We start from the raw sequence: 14,707 nt of genomic DNA on the forward strand, positions 1-14,707 counted from the left end.
GTAACTATCTGGACTGAAGGCGATTTCGGACGTTTTCCCAGAGCGCCACCTAGTGGAGGGCGCGGGAAGTGCACGGGAAATGCGCGGGAAGTGCGCCACAGCGTAGAGGGCGGTCGCCAGANCTTCCCGCGGTCGCCATAGGCCGAAGCGGCGCTGAGCTGCGAGGGCCGTCCAACGCTGCTTGCAGCTTTAATTATATATTGTTTTTGTTTCACACTTTCAAAATGAAAATGTATCAAGGAAAAGATTTATTTTAGATTTTAATCGGTGAAGAACATGGGCTGGAAGCCACAGAAGAGCTCAAATATTTTTGATTTAATGGGGAAACCGGAGGACCCGGAGGAAACCCAATAATTTTGTGAGTTCATACAAACTCCACGCAGAAGGAACAGCATGGGGCGAGTTTTTACGATGTTCAAGAGGCGGGGGACGCCCTGGACAGGTCTCCATCGCAGGGACACATAGAGACAAACGAGACAAACAACCATTCACACTCACTCACACCTGGGGACAATTTAAGAGTTACCAATTAACCTAACGTGCATGTTTTTGGTCTGTGGGAGGAAACCGGAGTTCCCGGAGTAAACCCAATAATTTAGTGCGACGAGTTTTTACGATACATTCATAACTTCTGTGAAATGGACTGGTGGAGGACTCAGAAGATCCATAATGGAACCCAGTACCCAGTGGTCTTGGACATGTTCGACCAGGCTTGTTTTATCCTGCCCGACACAGATTCATACGCAGACGGCTGTTCCTGTGGACTGTTGGGAAGAAAGGGACGGTTTGATTGGAGATCGTCCACAGGCTGCTGGTTCTGGTTCAGATACTGGGTGTTGATCTCATCAGACACAGTTCTGAGTTTGAAAGCCAGCTCCTCCAGACTCTCTGTGACAGGTGGACTCTCTCCGCTTTCGATGTCTTCCTGCCGAGCCTGACCGTTCAGGTCCACCGAGTCCTGATCCTTGCACAAACTCCCGGAAAGCTGCACAACGTTTTCAGTCAGAGAGGATGACCCCCGACTGGCGGTCTTACAGCGATCCTCAGGACGTCTCAGAGTCAACGTGGTATTTTTGAGCGCTTCAAAACGTTCATCGTGTTCTTTTAAGGCCTTGTTGCTTTCGAGCAGCTTTTCCTTGATCTGGCAGACGTCCCTCTTCAAGGCTTCGTTCTGCTTTTTCACAGACTGGTTTTCAGCCCTTAACTCCTCCGAGTTGCGCCGACTCTGTTCGAGTTGAGTCAGAACAGCTTGGAGCTCCTGATCCTGTAAAGTCAGTCCTTTATTTGTCTCAGAAACTTGTCTCTGTAAGTCACAGTTTTGCTGCCTAAGGGTTTCACTTTCTCTTTTGATCATAGCATAGTCGCGTTCTAGGTGTTGTTGTTTCGTCGTGACTTCTCGTAACGCTTCGGTCTGACTTTGATGCGTGTGGTTGGTCATAATTAAACTCTTCTCAGCTTTAAGCAGCCTTTCTCGGAGGAATGTACACTCTTCTTTTAAATTGTTTTTGTCCATCTCCAGGTCGTGTATGACCATTTCCAGCTGTCCGTTGTGTATACAAAGTGTTTCCATGTCTTTAAATAATTGGTCGCTGTCTTTATTCAGGGTCTCGGCATCTTGGGGAAGAGTCTTTTCTGTATTCCCTAAGGGCGACTCTATTTTTTGAACGTTCATAATCTTTTGTTTTTTTTTCTTTCCCTTACCTTTCTTTTTTTTTCCGTGGGCCTCATGTTCGTGAACGCTGCCGTTCTGGTTGCACAGAGCCTCGGTATTTATGGTTTCTTTGTTTTTAAACATTTTTGCTCTTTCTATCGTACAAATTAAACTGTTCGGAAACAAAATGACTAACTATTTTCCTGTAAAACTGCGTTTCTCACTGGGAACGTGTTCCTGCGCCGGGGTCCGACTGTAGAATGATGATTTTCAACAGATCAAAGCAAATAACTAAGGTAGTGATGTCAGGCAGTGATGTCATAAAGCCACATCAACATCAAAGGTTTCGTTCAGCCACGTCTGAACATCAAAGGTTCTGTGATGGCACGCAGTGATGTCATAGCCATGTCTGCACATCAAAGGTTCTGTGATGTCACGCAGTGATGTCATAGCCATGTCAGAATATTTTGTTTTTGTTCAAATTTTGTGTTGCTGCAATGTGAAGAACTTTATTTGATTAAAAAGATCAAAATTCTACAGAAATGCAGCATGAATGCTGAGGGCTGAATGATTTTGTTGAAGAAGCTGAACAGAAGCTAAAAGCTAAAATTAGCATAACTGTATTTAGAAGGCTAAATGTATATTTATAAATGTATTTAAATAAATTATACTGTTTGCACTGTTTTGGAATTGCCTTTTAATCTCATTGCACATGTGTATAGTGAATAACTATAAATTCTATTCTATTTAAAATGAGCAGAACTGTAGCTAAAAGGCCCGGCTCATTGGAGTCCACAGTAGTTACAGTTTCTATCACACGTGTCAAACTCAAGGCCCGCGGGCCAGATCCGGCCCTCTGTAACATCTCATCCGGCCCTCTAGTCTGGTTCAGATCGAGTCTCTGATTCTTATTTTGCTTAAACAAACTGAAGTTTTCTCTGACAGTGACTTAGAAGCCAACAATATATAGTTTTAATTTCTGCATGATCAGGTTTTTGTCTGTTTTAATGTTAAAAACTTCATTTAAAAGCTGAGTGAGGCGTAAGAAATGACTGCTAATGATGAAGTTTGATCTTTTTGTCTGTGTTCATTAAAGTCTGTTTGCTCTAAATTCTGTATAATCTGTAACTGGGAAAAGATATTTATATATGAATGATTTGACATATTACATCTAAAACCAAGGTTAATTTTGGCCCCCTTGCATTTGACACCCCTGGTTTATATATTCGTGGTGCTAAAGCAAAGTGAGAAACCTCCACAGGTTCTTGGATATTTACATATTTACTTGTAAATAAGTAGCCTGTGTATTAAAGGTTAGCATAACTTCCTTCGATGTAGCTTGAAGAACTTAACGAGTGCACCGTCTGACTGTGATCATCTCTGTGTCAGCAGAACGTGATGCTTCTCGGGGACTTTAATGCCGACTGTAGCTACCTCGCCAAGAAGAACAGGAAGAAAGTGCGCCTGATCACGGACGCCAGTCTCTATTGGCTCATACCGGAGAACAGTGACACCACCGTCAGAGCGAGCACTTCCTGCGTCTACGACAGGTGAGTGGACCTCAAACACGTGACTCCAGCAAACGATCACAGTCTGGGAGCTTGTGAAGGAACTCAAAGGGTCTTTCAGCTTCTTGGTGCTTTAATGGCAGGATAATAAAGGTTGTGAAAACGTCAAAAATAAAAATAAAGTAGCTCTTTTTTTATTTTTCCTGAACAATGATGATCTTTCTAAGATTTGCAGCTGCAGTCAGAAGTTTACATCCACCAACCATGGATTGATATTAATTTTGTGCGTTTAATGATTTATTTGAACCGTTCTTTTTCCAGGGTGGAAAAATTAGACGACCTACAACTCCGATGGTTTTTAAAAGCAAAAATGGGTCGAAATTATACAAACTGTCTATATTCACTGAAAATAAATAAGTGCTGAAGCTTCTGGCAGGTCTTTTAATTTGACGAGGCCAGGGTTTATGAACTTCCTGTTGGTGATCATGATTGACTGCAGCTGGTAGTCTTTGTCAGCATTAAAGGATTTCTTTGGCAGCACTTTTGGGAGAGCACCTTTTGAGAATGTCAATGTTTGTTGGGAATTATCTTACAAAACTAGGAAGTATTTTTGGTTTAAATATTAAAAGTTGTTTTTTTATTAATTTTAGTAAAAATAAATCGCAACTTTTAGGAAAATGCCCCGTGAAATCAGGCATTTTAGCCGCAACAATCACAAAAAATGCCCCGCGAACTCCTGGAGGAATTAAATAAAGTCTCCTTGATCCTCGATCCTGGATTTTATTTTAATTTAGTATTTATATACGACTCAGTGAATTATGTTGTCTTTATTTCAAACTTAAAGTACATTTTGCAGCTTTGGGTAAATTTATTTTATCGGGAGAAACGACAGAAATAACTCCTAAAGGTTGCAGACCCCTGACCGAAACCTAACTTTGGCCTCCGGAGCAGCTTTATTATTATTTACCAGGAGTTTTAACAGTTAATATTTCAGGAAGTTTTATTTTTCACCTCTCATTATGAAAAGTTTTGTTTCGGGTAAACAGAGTACTAATTGGTTAGTAATTAGAGTACTGTTGGTTAATAAAAATAAAAACCTATTTTTTTCACTGTAACCTTCCTGTCCATTTCTTTATTTGTCCAACAGGATCGTTGTGCACGGAGAGACCTTCAACAGAGCGGTCGTGCCTTCATCGGCCCGGGCGTTTAATTTCCAGCAGGAATACAAACTAACAGAGGATCAGGTGACACTTTTCTGCGTTTCTGCGTGTGCACAAATTAAATATACGGACACAAAAACACGACTGAGACCCGTAACAACACAGCAAACACAGCTAATGAAACGTGTGTGTGAGTGTGTGATCTGCGAGCCCTTATAGCACGTGCTGGAGATGACTCTCAGCTACTACCACACCAAATTTCAGCTCATTATCTGTAAAACTGACTGAGTTCTAGCCATTTTTGTGTTCGATTAGCTTGAATTGTCGTTTTTCAAAAAGTAGAACAAAAGGATATTCAGTCCCATTCGGTCCAAAAAAAGCAAACCAACGATCTTTACAAACATTTTTTATTACAAAGATAAAAAAAGAGGAACTACCAGTAGTATTAGGTGTCGTATTTGGCAATTAATCGCTTTAAAATGTATTTATTCTCAGTTTTTTAGTGCCATATTTAATAATTAGTGGCCATATCTTTGTCCTTTAAATTTAAATTCATTACTGTGAAACCATGTTGACCCAAAACCGGTTATAAAATGTTGTTTTTCAGTAAATTTGAATCGTTTTTGTTGAGTCTCAACATCTGAACGTGGTCACCGTGTTGCGATTTATTGAAACCTGGAAGAAGATGTCGTTGTAAACGTGAAATTGTTTGAAAATAAAAGAACTTTGTCTGTCGTCTCAGGCGCTGGACGTCAGCGATCATTTCCCCGTGGAGGTCCTGCTGAAGGTGGTCAGATCCGGAGCTTCGTCCGGAGGAGCTTCCTTCACGAATTACTTCCCTCTGTTTGCGTTCATCCCCCTCATCCTCCAAGAACTATAAATCACAAACCCTCCCTCAGGGGGGGGACCTTTCTAACATCTCAGATTGAGAAGAAACCTCAGGACGTTTGACTTTATGAACCGATGGAAACTTCATGATTCTCCAGATGATGCTTCTTTCACAGAAGTGACGAAAGTTTGGTTTGGATTCAGCCAAGTGTCAAATCTCCTGTCATCGACCGGTGCTCCATTTCATCCGAAGAACCTTCAAATTTCACGTCGTTTCGTGTAAATATGCTACAGAGAAGACCAAGTGTTAAAATCCATCTAAATCTCCTGCTGTAAATATTTATTATGTTGCAAAGTTGTGTTAAATTTGAACTTCATGAATATCTGCCGGTTTAGATTTATGAAAAGAATGATTAGATTTTTATCGTTCTCTTTTCTGTTTTCACCTCTTTATGTAAAATAATTAAGTGTGTGATATTTTATCATAAACATTTTGTTGTAGCTGAAATAAAACTATAATTTAGAACAGTTTTATTCGTTGTAATCCATTATTTTCAGCTCTAATTACGTATTTTAAACACATCCTGCCGAGTGAGTCCCTGTATGAGACCTTTCACTCGTCTTCGGAGAATCTTTGGGAATATTTCATATCTTTGAAAAACAAAACAAACAAACTGCAGCTGATTTTAGCCTTCCCTGCAGAAGATACACCTGAATGCATCAATAGTGTTTGCTTACCTTTGTTTTTTAATCAGTGTACACCACAAAGTTTATTTTAAGTGTTTTATTAATAAAGTTGTATTGTGTAGACCTGCACCACCACACTTTATTTGGTGCAGCCTGTTATATATAATATATGAATTATTCATCAGAAATCACTGGGATGAATTCTGCCTGCAGAAACCTGACATTTAATAAATTAGTCTCTTACAATATTTACTCAAAGGTGGGCTGTAGTCTCCAGCTCTGTGGTTCTGTTGACATATGTCTTAATTTCCAGTGTACACAGTAATGCTGCTTTTCTTTTGGTGCCCTTTAAATGTTGTCCCAATTGACTTTGCCCTCAGACTGCAGGTTTACTTGCGGTTCCTAGAGTTTCTAAAACAGGAAGCAGAGCTCTCAGTAGTGATGGTGAAACCGAGGCTTCCTGAATCTCTGAACCACTTTGAAACAGTTGCTCAGAAAATGGCTTATTGTATCGAAGCACTCGAGACACCCTAAAAATCTGGTGGTTGTTTTTATGTACTACAGTTAACGTGAATAAAATTGATAACTTTTTTTAAATCACGAGTCTGTTTCATTCATACCGTTTTCATTAAAGCTCATGTTCTCCAACGAAACGTGTTTTTTTATAAACTGAAAGGAGGATGTTACAATAAACATGATCTTTTTTAAAACAATAGTGACACCTTGTTCTGTTGGACTGTAAATCTCATTATTATTCCATGAATTATTATTTTCATTTAATACTATCTGAGAACTTATAACTTTATGCTATGATGTCATGATAGTGATTCATATAAGAGGCTTTGAGTGACATTCAAAGATTTTTATTCATTCTCACAAATATTTTTAAATACACTCAAAATCACAATCTAACTGTCTAAATTCAGACTCTCACAGACTCAAATCCAAAAACATGTCCACCTTCCCAAAAACCCATTCAGTCTCATTTTAAAGCCTTGACAAGAACTACAAGACCCGCCCACTCGGGATTCCTGCCAATCAGCGCAGGGCGAGCTGCGCGTCACCAGAACGAGACCTCGTTTAGGAGCGGTCACGTGATATTTGACGTGTTGACACATTGCAGCCACCAAAACACTGCATCAGTTGGCTTCCCCCCTGGCTTTTGTTTATCTGTGTTCAAATGTATAATGATAACTGCCTTGTATTGATTGTGTTATTTCATTTAAATAAAAAAAATAAAAAAAAACTTCATCAGTTGGCTCGGAACAGTCGAGCAGGAGGTGCCGAGTTTTCTCGAAACACACACACACACAAAAAAAAAAAAACCAACGGAAAAAGAACAATTGGGGCGGAGTTGAAGGGAGGAGGCGGAGGAAAAATCAAAGCTGCTAACCGGTAACCTCCGGTCCGGACGGAGTGACTCCATTAACCTGTCTTCCCTTCAGCGGTACCAGGTAAGCACGACACCGGGGATCGAACCACGGGCGTCAGAGAGGGAGTTTGGGTACCAGTTTGCATCGAGTCATCGAAACTTTTTAAACCGGGCGTCAGAGAGGGAGTTTGGGAACCAGTTTGCATCGAGCCATCGAAACTTTTTAAACCGGGAATCAGAGAGGGAGTTTGGGATCCAGTTTGCATCGAGCCACCGCGGCGCTCGAACCACACACACAACTCGTTTAACAGCGGTTTGATCCTCGAAACAATACGCGGGTCTCCATGGCTGATAGGTCTGACTGGTTTATCTGGTCCTGACCGATAGGATTTGATTTTATTCTTTAAATGGACGAGTTTAGGTGACCCGGAAGTGGAGCGTATACAAAAGTGCTTCCTGGCTTTTTGCGGAAGTCGGGGCCCTCATCTCGTCTGATCGCTTGGACCCACTGCCTCTTTTCATCTGATAGGACACAAAAACAACCAGGAACAGAAAAAAAAACCAACCGCGCCGAGACTGAGCCATTTTCCTCACTAGCTAATGCTAATGCTAAAGCTACCGGAAGTTGTTGCGCAACACTTCCGCTTTAAAACGCGTAAGAGTGAAAAGGGTCGCTCGGTCCCAAATCCTCGCCCTCCACCCTGCGCCCCTCTATGAAGCGTGTACTCAGTCGCAGGTTACAAGCATGTAGACATTAAAGAATTGGGATCAATGACTTGTATCCTATAGACAGGACACCCCGCTTTAAAGTCCCGGGCCGATGTGAAAGCGACGCCATCTTGCTGACGTCATCTTAAAGGCGCAGCACTGTAAACAATGCTGAGGACTAGAAATTGAGATTTTTTTGTGAGTAAAATGAGCCCAATTTTACATGAACTCTTATCATTCAGGTTCACAGATATACACTGTTATTGTAACAATAACTATCATAATAAAAAACATTATTTGAACAGATAATATTAATAATAACTATTATTTTAACCAGATAATAATAACTATATGGTTCTGAATTGATTTCCTTGTTGAAATAATAAATATTTATTGTAATAATATTAAATATTATTACAAATAATAATTAACTCAGTGTTTAGTCCTGTTGGCTCTTAGAGAGAAGAGATCTGTCCAATATGGCAGCGACAGATGAGAGACATACTTATTTATGTCTGTGCAATATCGATTATTCAGGACCAGATAAGCCAGTCAGACCGATCAGCCATGGAGACTTGCGTAATGTTTCGAGGATCAAACCTATGTTAAACGAGTCCTCGATCAAAATAGTGTTTGGTTCGAGCGCCGCCACAGTAACCACTACATTACCTCAACTGCCGCACACAGAGCCACTTCCAGATCACCTAAATCCGACCAATTAAATATTAAAATCAAATACTGTCCTGCTGCCCGTTTTTCCATTTCGTGTTTTCGATCTGAGCCTCAAAGTGAAGTATGAAAAACCAGGCACCTTTTCGTTTTTGGTGTTATAATAAAAAACAAAATAACCAGTCAGTTTTTCATTGTTTGATTTTTGATTGTCTATTGACCTTTTTCACCTTTTTAGTTGTTGAACACTGGTGAATTTTATAAGTCTAGTAGACTTAGTCTCACCTTTTTCCTTCAAGTAGTTATTGTGGCTGCAAATACAAGTTGGTAGATTGATCTCCAGATAAAAAGTTAAGAGTAAAGGTTTCTATAGCTGCGTGTGAAGAATTTAAGTGATTTTTTTTCTCTCTTTTTCCCCAGATATGTTCTTGTGATTTTGGCTGACATAACGGTGTCTCAACATGCCCTCTGCTGTGGATTTTAAAATAACACCGGGGATTTTTGCAGTGATCATGGTAAAATAAAAGTGACTTGTTGCAAAAACAAACAACAGACTTTTTAACAGCAGATATGTTTCCATGTCATAGAAAAATGTTCATATCAACAATGTTTGTGCTACAGCAGTAATTAGATGGAGACACGTTTCATAGCAAGGTTTATATTATATCATATTATATTTTAGTCAAAATGTGTGCTGTGAAAAAAGGCTGTCACTAAAACCAGCAGCATAACAGTGTCTGGATAGGAAAAGCAGATTTGACCTTTTTGTTTTTCTCACTGCATTTACATTCTCATACCATCATCTGAAGTAGGTTTTTTTGTGTGCTTGTTCATTTTGTTAAGTGTTTTTTTTTTTTTTTTTTTTTTTTTTTTTTAAGGGAGTAAGATGTAACATTAACTATAATGTTGTCAAATGTCATGATAAACACACACACACTAACCCCAGTTCCCTTCAGAACATTGAACAATAATCCATCATGAGTTTTTACAGCATTTTTTTTTTTTTTTTTTCAGTTTTTAATTACTGGTGTTGTTTATAATTTTTTCCATCCACTGCTTTATTTATTTATTTTCCCCCAATAATTTATTTGCAGTTTTTCGCTGCGTCAATACACATTGCCCACCTCAAATGTCATGGGAGTGAGTACCAGATAGAAAATGAATGCTGCCCTAAATGCTCCGAAGGTAAGTTCAGGCTGGGTGTTAATGGATCATTTCACTGGGATTCTAAAGTTTTATTTGTATTTGCTAATATTTTATAATATGCTGGCTTTTTGGTTGCTGCTGCTGACGATTAAAGTCATGTTTTATTCAAACTAAATCTGAAAAGGAGCAGGATGCAGTTGTCCCTAAACCAAGCCAAACCAAATTTTAGCTATAAAATTGGCTGTGTTATAGCTTGTTCTATGTTGGCTAAGGTTGATTAGCTGTGGCAGCCATGTTGAATTGGATTGACTCCGAATGTTAATCAGTTGTAGATGTAGAGCCAAAGCTTACTTTCTGACAAATTCGTTTGAAAAATGTCCACTAGTTCATGAGATATTTTGCTAACAGACAGGGTAGCCTCCTATAGTTCTTGGTGAAGGTTTAAACACAGATTTGACTTCATCAGTTAGCGATCAGCGTTTGTGTTGGGGATGACTCTCAGTTACTACCAAATCAAAATTTAGTGTCTGTAAAACTGACTGAGTTTTTAAGATCGATTACCTGTCTTCAGTTAGGTTGGCTCCGAAAGGTAATCAGTGGTACATGTCCATCCATCCAATGATTCATTTCTGGGAGTTTCATTAAAATCCATCCAGTGGTTCATGAGATATTTTGCTAACACGACAGAGAACCACACACCAGCAGAGACATCATCACTTGTAATGATAACGTTGCGCAGTTTGTCCTGCAGTTACGATTGCAATTTCTAAAACTGTATCTTAACTTGTTGGATGAAACGATAATAAGTGTTGATTAATCTTTACTCAGCGTGAAAATAAAACGGCGTGAGACTAAATTGCTGTTTTGTGTCTCAACAGGAAGTCATGTTAAAAAACACTGCACTGAGTATACGAGTACAGCCTGTGAATTCTGCACCGAAGGTACTTATATGGAGAAGCCTAACGGACAAACGCAGTGCAACGTGTGTTCTTCCTGTCAGTCAGGTGACTTTCTGTTTGTTTTTCTACTTTTTAATAGCAATTCCTGTGAATTCACAAGTTGGAGAAACACTTTTCGCAAAAGACTTAATACAGACGAACCTCTGAATACAAATTTAATCCGTTCAAACAGGTGATTTGTGTGTTTTGAAAATTAAAATGATTTGTTCCAAAGCAAACCCACCCACACACAAAAAAAAACAAATTAAAAAACATTCACAACACGGCTGAAAATACGGTAACACAAATATTAACAAAACACAAGTTTCTGTGACTAACACTGAGCACCGAAGAAACGAGGAAAACAAACACAGGAAGCCTCAAGCCACAAGTAGCAAAACACGAGCTAAAAGATTAATATTAGCAGTATTAGCATTAGCTGCTGTAACATTTATAGTAGTGTTAGTTTTAGCAGCTGAAGCAGTTTTTAAAATAAAGCTGTGTTTTTTGAAAGAATCAATGTATTGCTACGGGGAAAACTTTTATAATGAAGTTATTGTTCAGATGTTTAATCTGAATTCCTTCATTCTGACAGGTTGTCGTATCACATCACTGAAGTCTGGGGAGATCTTGTTAAAGCAGAGCAGAAGTTTTATTTCTGTCTGTGTTTCCAGGTTCTGGTTTGAAACTAAAGAGGAAATGTGAGCTATCATCAGACACAGTTTGTGAACCAATGGAGGGATTCTTCTGCATCGAACCCACAAATACAGGCTGTTCAGCAGCTCAGAGACACAAGAGCTGTGAACCAGGACAGTACATCAACAGAACAGGTTGGTTTAGGTTAAAGGTCAGGAGAGTTCAACCTGAACCCCAAAGTTTAGGGAACGGTTCAGAGAGCACATCTGGTTCTATTTGTACTGAATTTCTGATCAACTTTCCTGATGTGAGCTGTGTTTGTGCAGGAACGCCGTCCGTAGACGCTGAGTGCTCTGACTGCAGCAGTGGATCATTTTCTAACGGAGCATCAACATCATGTCAGCCTCACACTCAGTAAGAGATTCTTCATGTTTAAAAAGCTCCAACATGTCTGCTTCCTGAGAGCAGTGGGGAAGTTATTTATCACAACATGTTCCTGTAAAAGAGTCTCTCTGTCCTTCCAGATGTGAAGAGCTGAACCTTCGGCTGATAACAGCAGGAACAGCTGCAGCTGATGCTCAATGTGGAGGAAAAAGTTTCATTAAGACAGTAGTTGGGATTTCTGTTTTTTTAATAATAATATTAATAATAATAAGCATTCTAGTTTTTATATATTGTCGGAGGTCTGGGAAACTACCATCATTCCTAAAACTAGGTAAGGATGAGAAAAGGCAATAAAATGTTTTTGTTTGATAATTAAGAAGAATTTTCATCCTCATCATATTAGAGCTTATAGTGTTTTTTTTGTTTTTGTCTTTTTTAGAGATGAAGTTTCAGGAAATGAAACAAAACAAATCAAAGGTCAGTTTTGTCTGAACTGTAACGTCCACAGTCATCAACAACAACCTACATATTTATTTCTGCCATGTGTTTTTATTTTTATTAAAGGAAACAGCAAATGGACCAGAGGAGGAGGAGAAACTTTCAGGTAACAACAAAATGTTCTTTATTCTAATGACTGAGCTGCAACACCTGATGTCTCAACAAATATCCAGTTGCTTCATCACTTTTCTCCATTAAAGCCATCCTAGTAATTTTTCAGTGTTTCTGATTTCTACATCATTAAATGTTAAACATTCAGTGCAAATATTCCCTGACTTTGTTTTTAGCTGAATTTGGCGTTCAGCCTCCTGTTACAGTTCAGAATATCTCGGCTCATGTCTTTCTGCTCTCAGCTCTTTAACGCCGCTCCATTTCCTCCCCAGAATGACTCGACTTCTGTCGACTCTTTTTAGAATCGGAGAGAAGAACTTTACTGACTCCATCGTTGTCCCGCTGACTCCGTTTACATCCAGGGATTATTTTACTGCCTCGACATCCGTCAGACTGTCTGAAGTGAACTCTTCCATGTTCGAATGTAAACAAATGACTCCAACAGCTGCAGCTGATGCTGAATGTGGGGAAAAGGGTTCAAACATGGGAGGAATTGTTCAATGCTGGTGTTTTTATTTTTATTTTTATTTTTATTCGCTGTGACCATACTTGTTTCAGATTGTGCATATAGAAGGTCAGAATGTCATTTTACAGCAGTATGATGTGAAAAATGGCTGCCATGAAGGAACTAAATGTGCAAAAGTTTGCTAAAGCCAAAACCAGTATTTTTTTATAAAGTCATGTTAGCCAGATTATATTTTTAAATTCAGAGATTTTGCATATATATATTTATATATATTTATAGATGAACCTCCCAGTCTTAATTTATTTTTTATTAATGAGATGAATTACATGCACAAAGCTTTTCAGCACTTTGAGCTGCACAAACAAACCTTTACATGAAATGTGACACAAACATGAGACAACGGACACGTTTTACTTTTCTCCATCCAAGAAGACGCACAATCCTGGAGCAAGTTGAAGTTTTATATTGCAAGGGCAAAAAAAAGGAACTTATCATGACTTTATTTGAATGATGGCATCTTTTTTATTTAAAGGCGCTGCAGGAAACTTGAAGCGAACCAGATAATTAACGTGCCAGTTGTTAGTTATCTTTTCTCATCATCGTCACCGATTAGTGTCTTAAAGTTTTACATTCTGCTCTTCTCGTGGCTGTTTCGTTGAGGTACGTTGGGAGAATAATTAGAGAAGCGTTTACGTCCATTTTGGATCAAGATGGTGGAAAACGGTCTGTGAGAAAACTTAGACTGGAAGTATTATTCTGGTACGTCTGACTCTTTCTTGTCCGATAACTCTTTAATGTAAAAATATCAAACTGTGCTGCTGGACACCTCATCTGTTAAGGATGATCCCTATTGATTTCCTCTTAGTGAAAATGATGTCTAACTCTACACACATAATCTGGATTGTTTGAGGAAATTCATGCTTTAGATTGTAAATATGTAGCGTTGGTGGAACTCGTGGTTGTAAAGACTTTATAAGACATTTCTAACTTTGTGTAAAACTTTATTTGTTTTTGTTTTCAACACTATGAACTGAACTGTTGAGGCCTTTAATATTTCATTATTTCAGTTTCACTATATTTTCTTTCCTCGAGTATTATTCAAATGTTTTTCACATTTTTACATGAAGCACTGACTGTTTTTCTGATTTATTTTTTCACTTGTTTTGATATTTATGCATGCCATTAGAAGTAGCTGACTGATGTTGACATTTATTGAGAATTTGTTTTTTAACAGAAAATAAAAACATAAATACAAAAGGTTCTGAGTCGTTTTTATTTTGATTGTATAAATTTGTAACAATATCCTTGTTTTTTTTACCTTTTATACTTGTATATATTTTAAAACTTTATCCATAGGAAACATTGAGATCTCTTATTTCTTCGACTCGCTGTGTTCCTGTAGGTTCTCTGATTAAAAACACATCGTATCAAACTATGAATGCATTATTTCCTGCACAGCTCTGTGCAAAACTTATTTCCTCCGTTAGTTTTTATTGGTAAGTTTCACTGATTTGACTACTACCACACCAAACTTCAGCTCAGTATCTGTAAAAATGGCTGAGTTATAGATATTTGTGTCCTTAATGAGTTCCTTTAAATAACAACACAATAACCAATAAAACAATTCTTCAAAATGTCAGTAACATCAAAATAACATCAACAAATACTAACAAAAGAGCTGTCATTTTTTGTATTTTGAAAAGTAAAAAACTTGTTGGCTGTATTTAACAAGTTTAAAGCCAATAAACATATTTACATTCAGAAATGAAAGTAACTTTCCTCCATTGATCAAAGATCTCCTGTGAACTGTTTGCAGTCATAGCACCTGGTGTGAATGACTCTCAGCTACTACCACACCAAACCTCCACTCACTGCCTGTAAACCTGACTGAGTTGGAACTCTTTATGCTGCTAATGTTGATTAGCTGTGACGGCCATCTTGAATC

At 38.5% G+C, this 14,707-nt stretch overlaps 2 protein-coding genes across 7 annotated transcripts in view; both read left to right on the forward strand.

Annotated features, from left to right (window-relative positions):
- LOC108228919 (deoxyribonuclease gamma-like) overlaps nucleotides 1–5,678 on the forward strand; it is a 9,847-nt gene extending 4,169 nt beyond the window's left edge. The window contains exons 4-6 of the mRNA XM_037976893.1: nucleotides 3,028–3,201; nucleotides 4,307–4,403; nucleotides 5,062–5,678. Of these exons, the coding sequence (XP_037832821.1) occupies nucleotides 3,028–3,201; nucleotides 4,307–4,403; nucleotides 5,062–5,199 (409 nt within the window). The 3' untranslated portion in view covers nucleotides 5,200–5,678. The remainder of the gene's footprint in view (nucleotides 1–3,027; nucleotides 3,202–4,306; nucleotides 4,404–5,061) is intronic.
- Nucleotides 5,679–7,133: 1,455 nt separating this feature from the next.
- LOC108250565 (tumor necrosis factor receptor superfamily member 14-like) overlaps nucleotides 7,134–14,707 on the forward strand; it is a 29,931-nt gene continuing 22,357 nt past the window's right edge. For 2 of the 6 annotated variants that reach the window (XM_037976885.1, XM_037976887.1), the window contains exons 1-6: nucleotides 7,136–7,288; nucleotides 9,004–9,098; nucleotides 9,678–9,768; nucleotides 10,608–10,733; nucleotides 11,342–11,497; nucleotides 11,630–11,717. In XM_037976885.1, the coding sequence (XP_037832813.1) occupies nucleotides 9,045–9,098; nucleotides 9,678–9,768; nucleotides 10,608–10,733; nucleotides 11,342–11,497; nucleotides 11,630–11,717 (515 nt within the window). In that variant the 5' untranslated portion in view covers nucleotides 7,136–7,288; nucleotides 9,004–9,044. Of the gene's footprint in view, nucleotides 7,289–9,003; nucleotides 9,099–9,677; nucleotides 9,769–10,607; nucleotides 10,734–11,341; nucleotides 11,498–11,629; nucleotides 11,718–11,827; nucleotides 12,019–12,126; nucleotides 12,165–12,251; nucleotides 14,024–14,707 lie in introns of those variants that run through there. The other 4 variants (XM_037976886.1, XM_017404561.3, XM_025003362.2 and 1 more) reach the window with 4 other exon arrangements.

The sequence above is a fragment of the Kryptolebias marmoratus genome, linkage group LG8, assembly GCF_001649575.2.
Source record: "Kryptolebias marmoratus isolate JLee-2015 linkage group LG8, ASM164957v2, whole genome shotgun sequence".
Classification (NCBI taxonomy): Eukaryota; Metazoa; Chordata; class Actinopteri; order Cyprinodontiformes; family Rivulidae; genus Kryptolebias; species Kryptolebias marmoratus.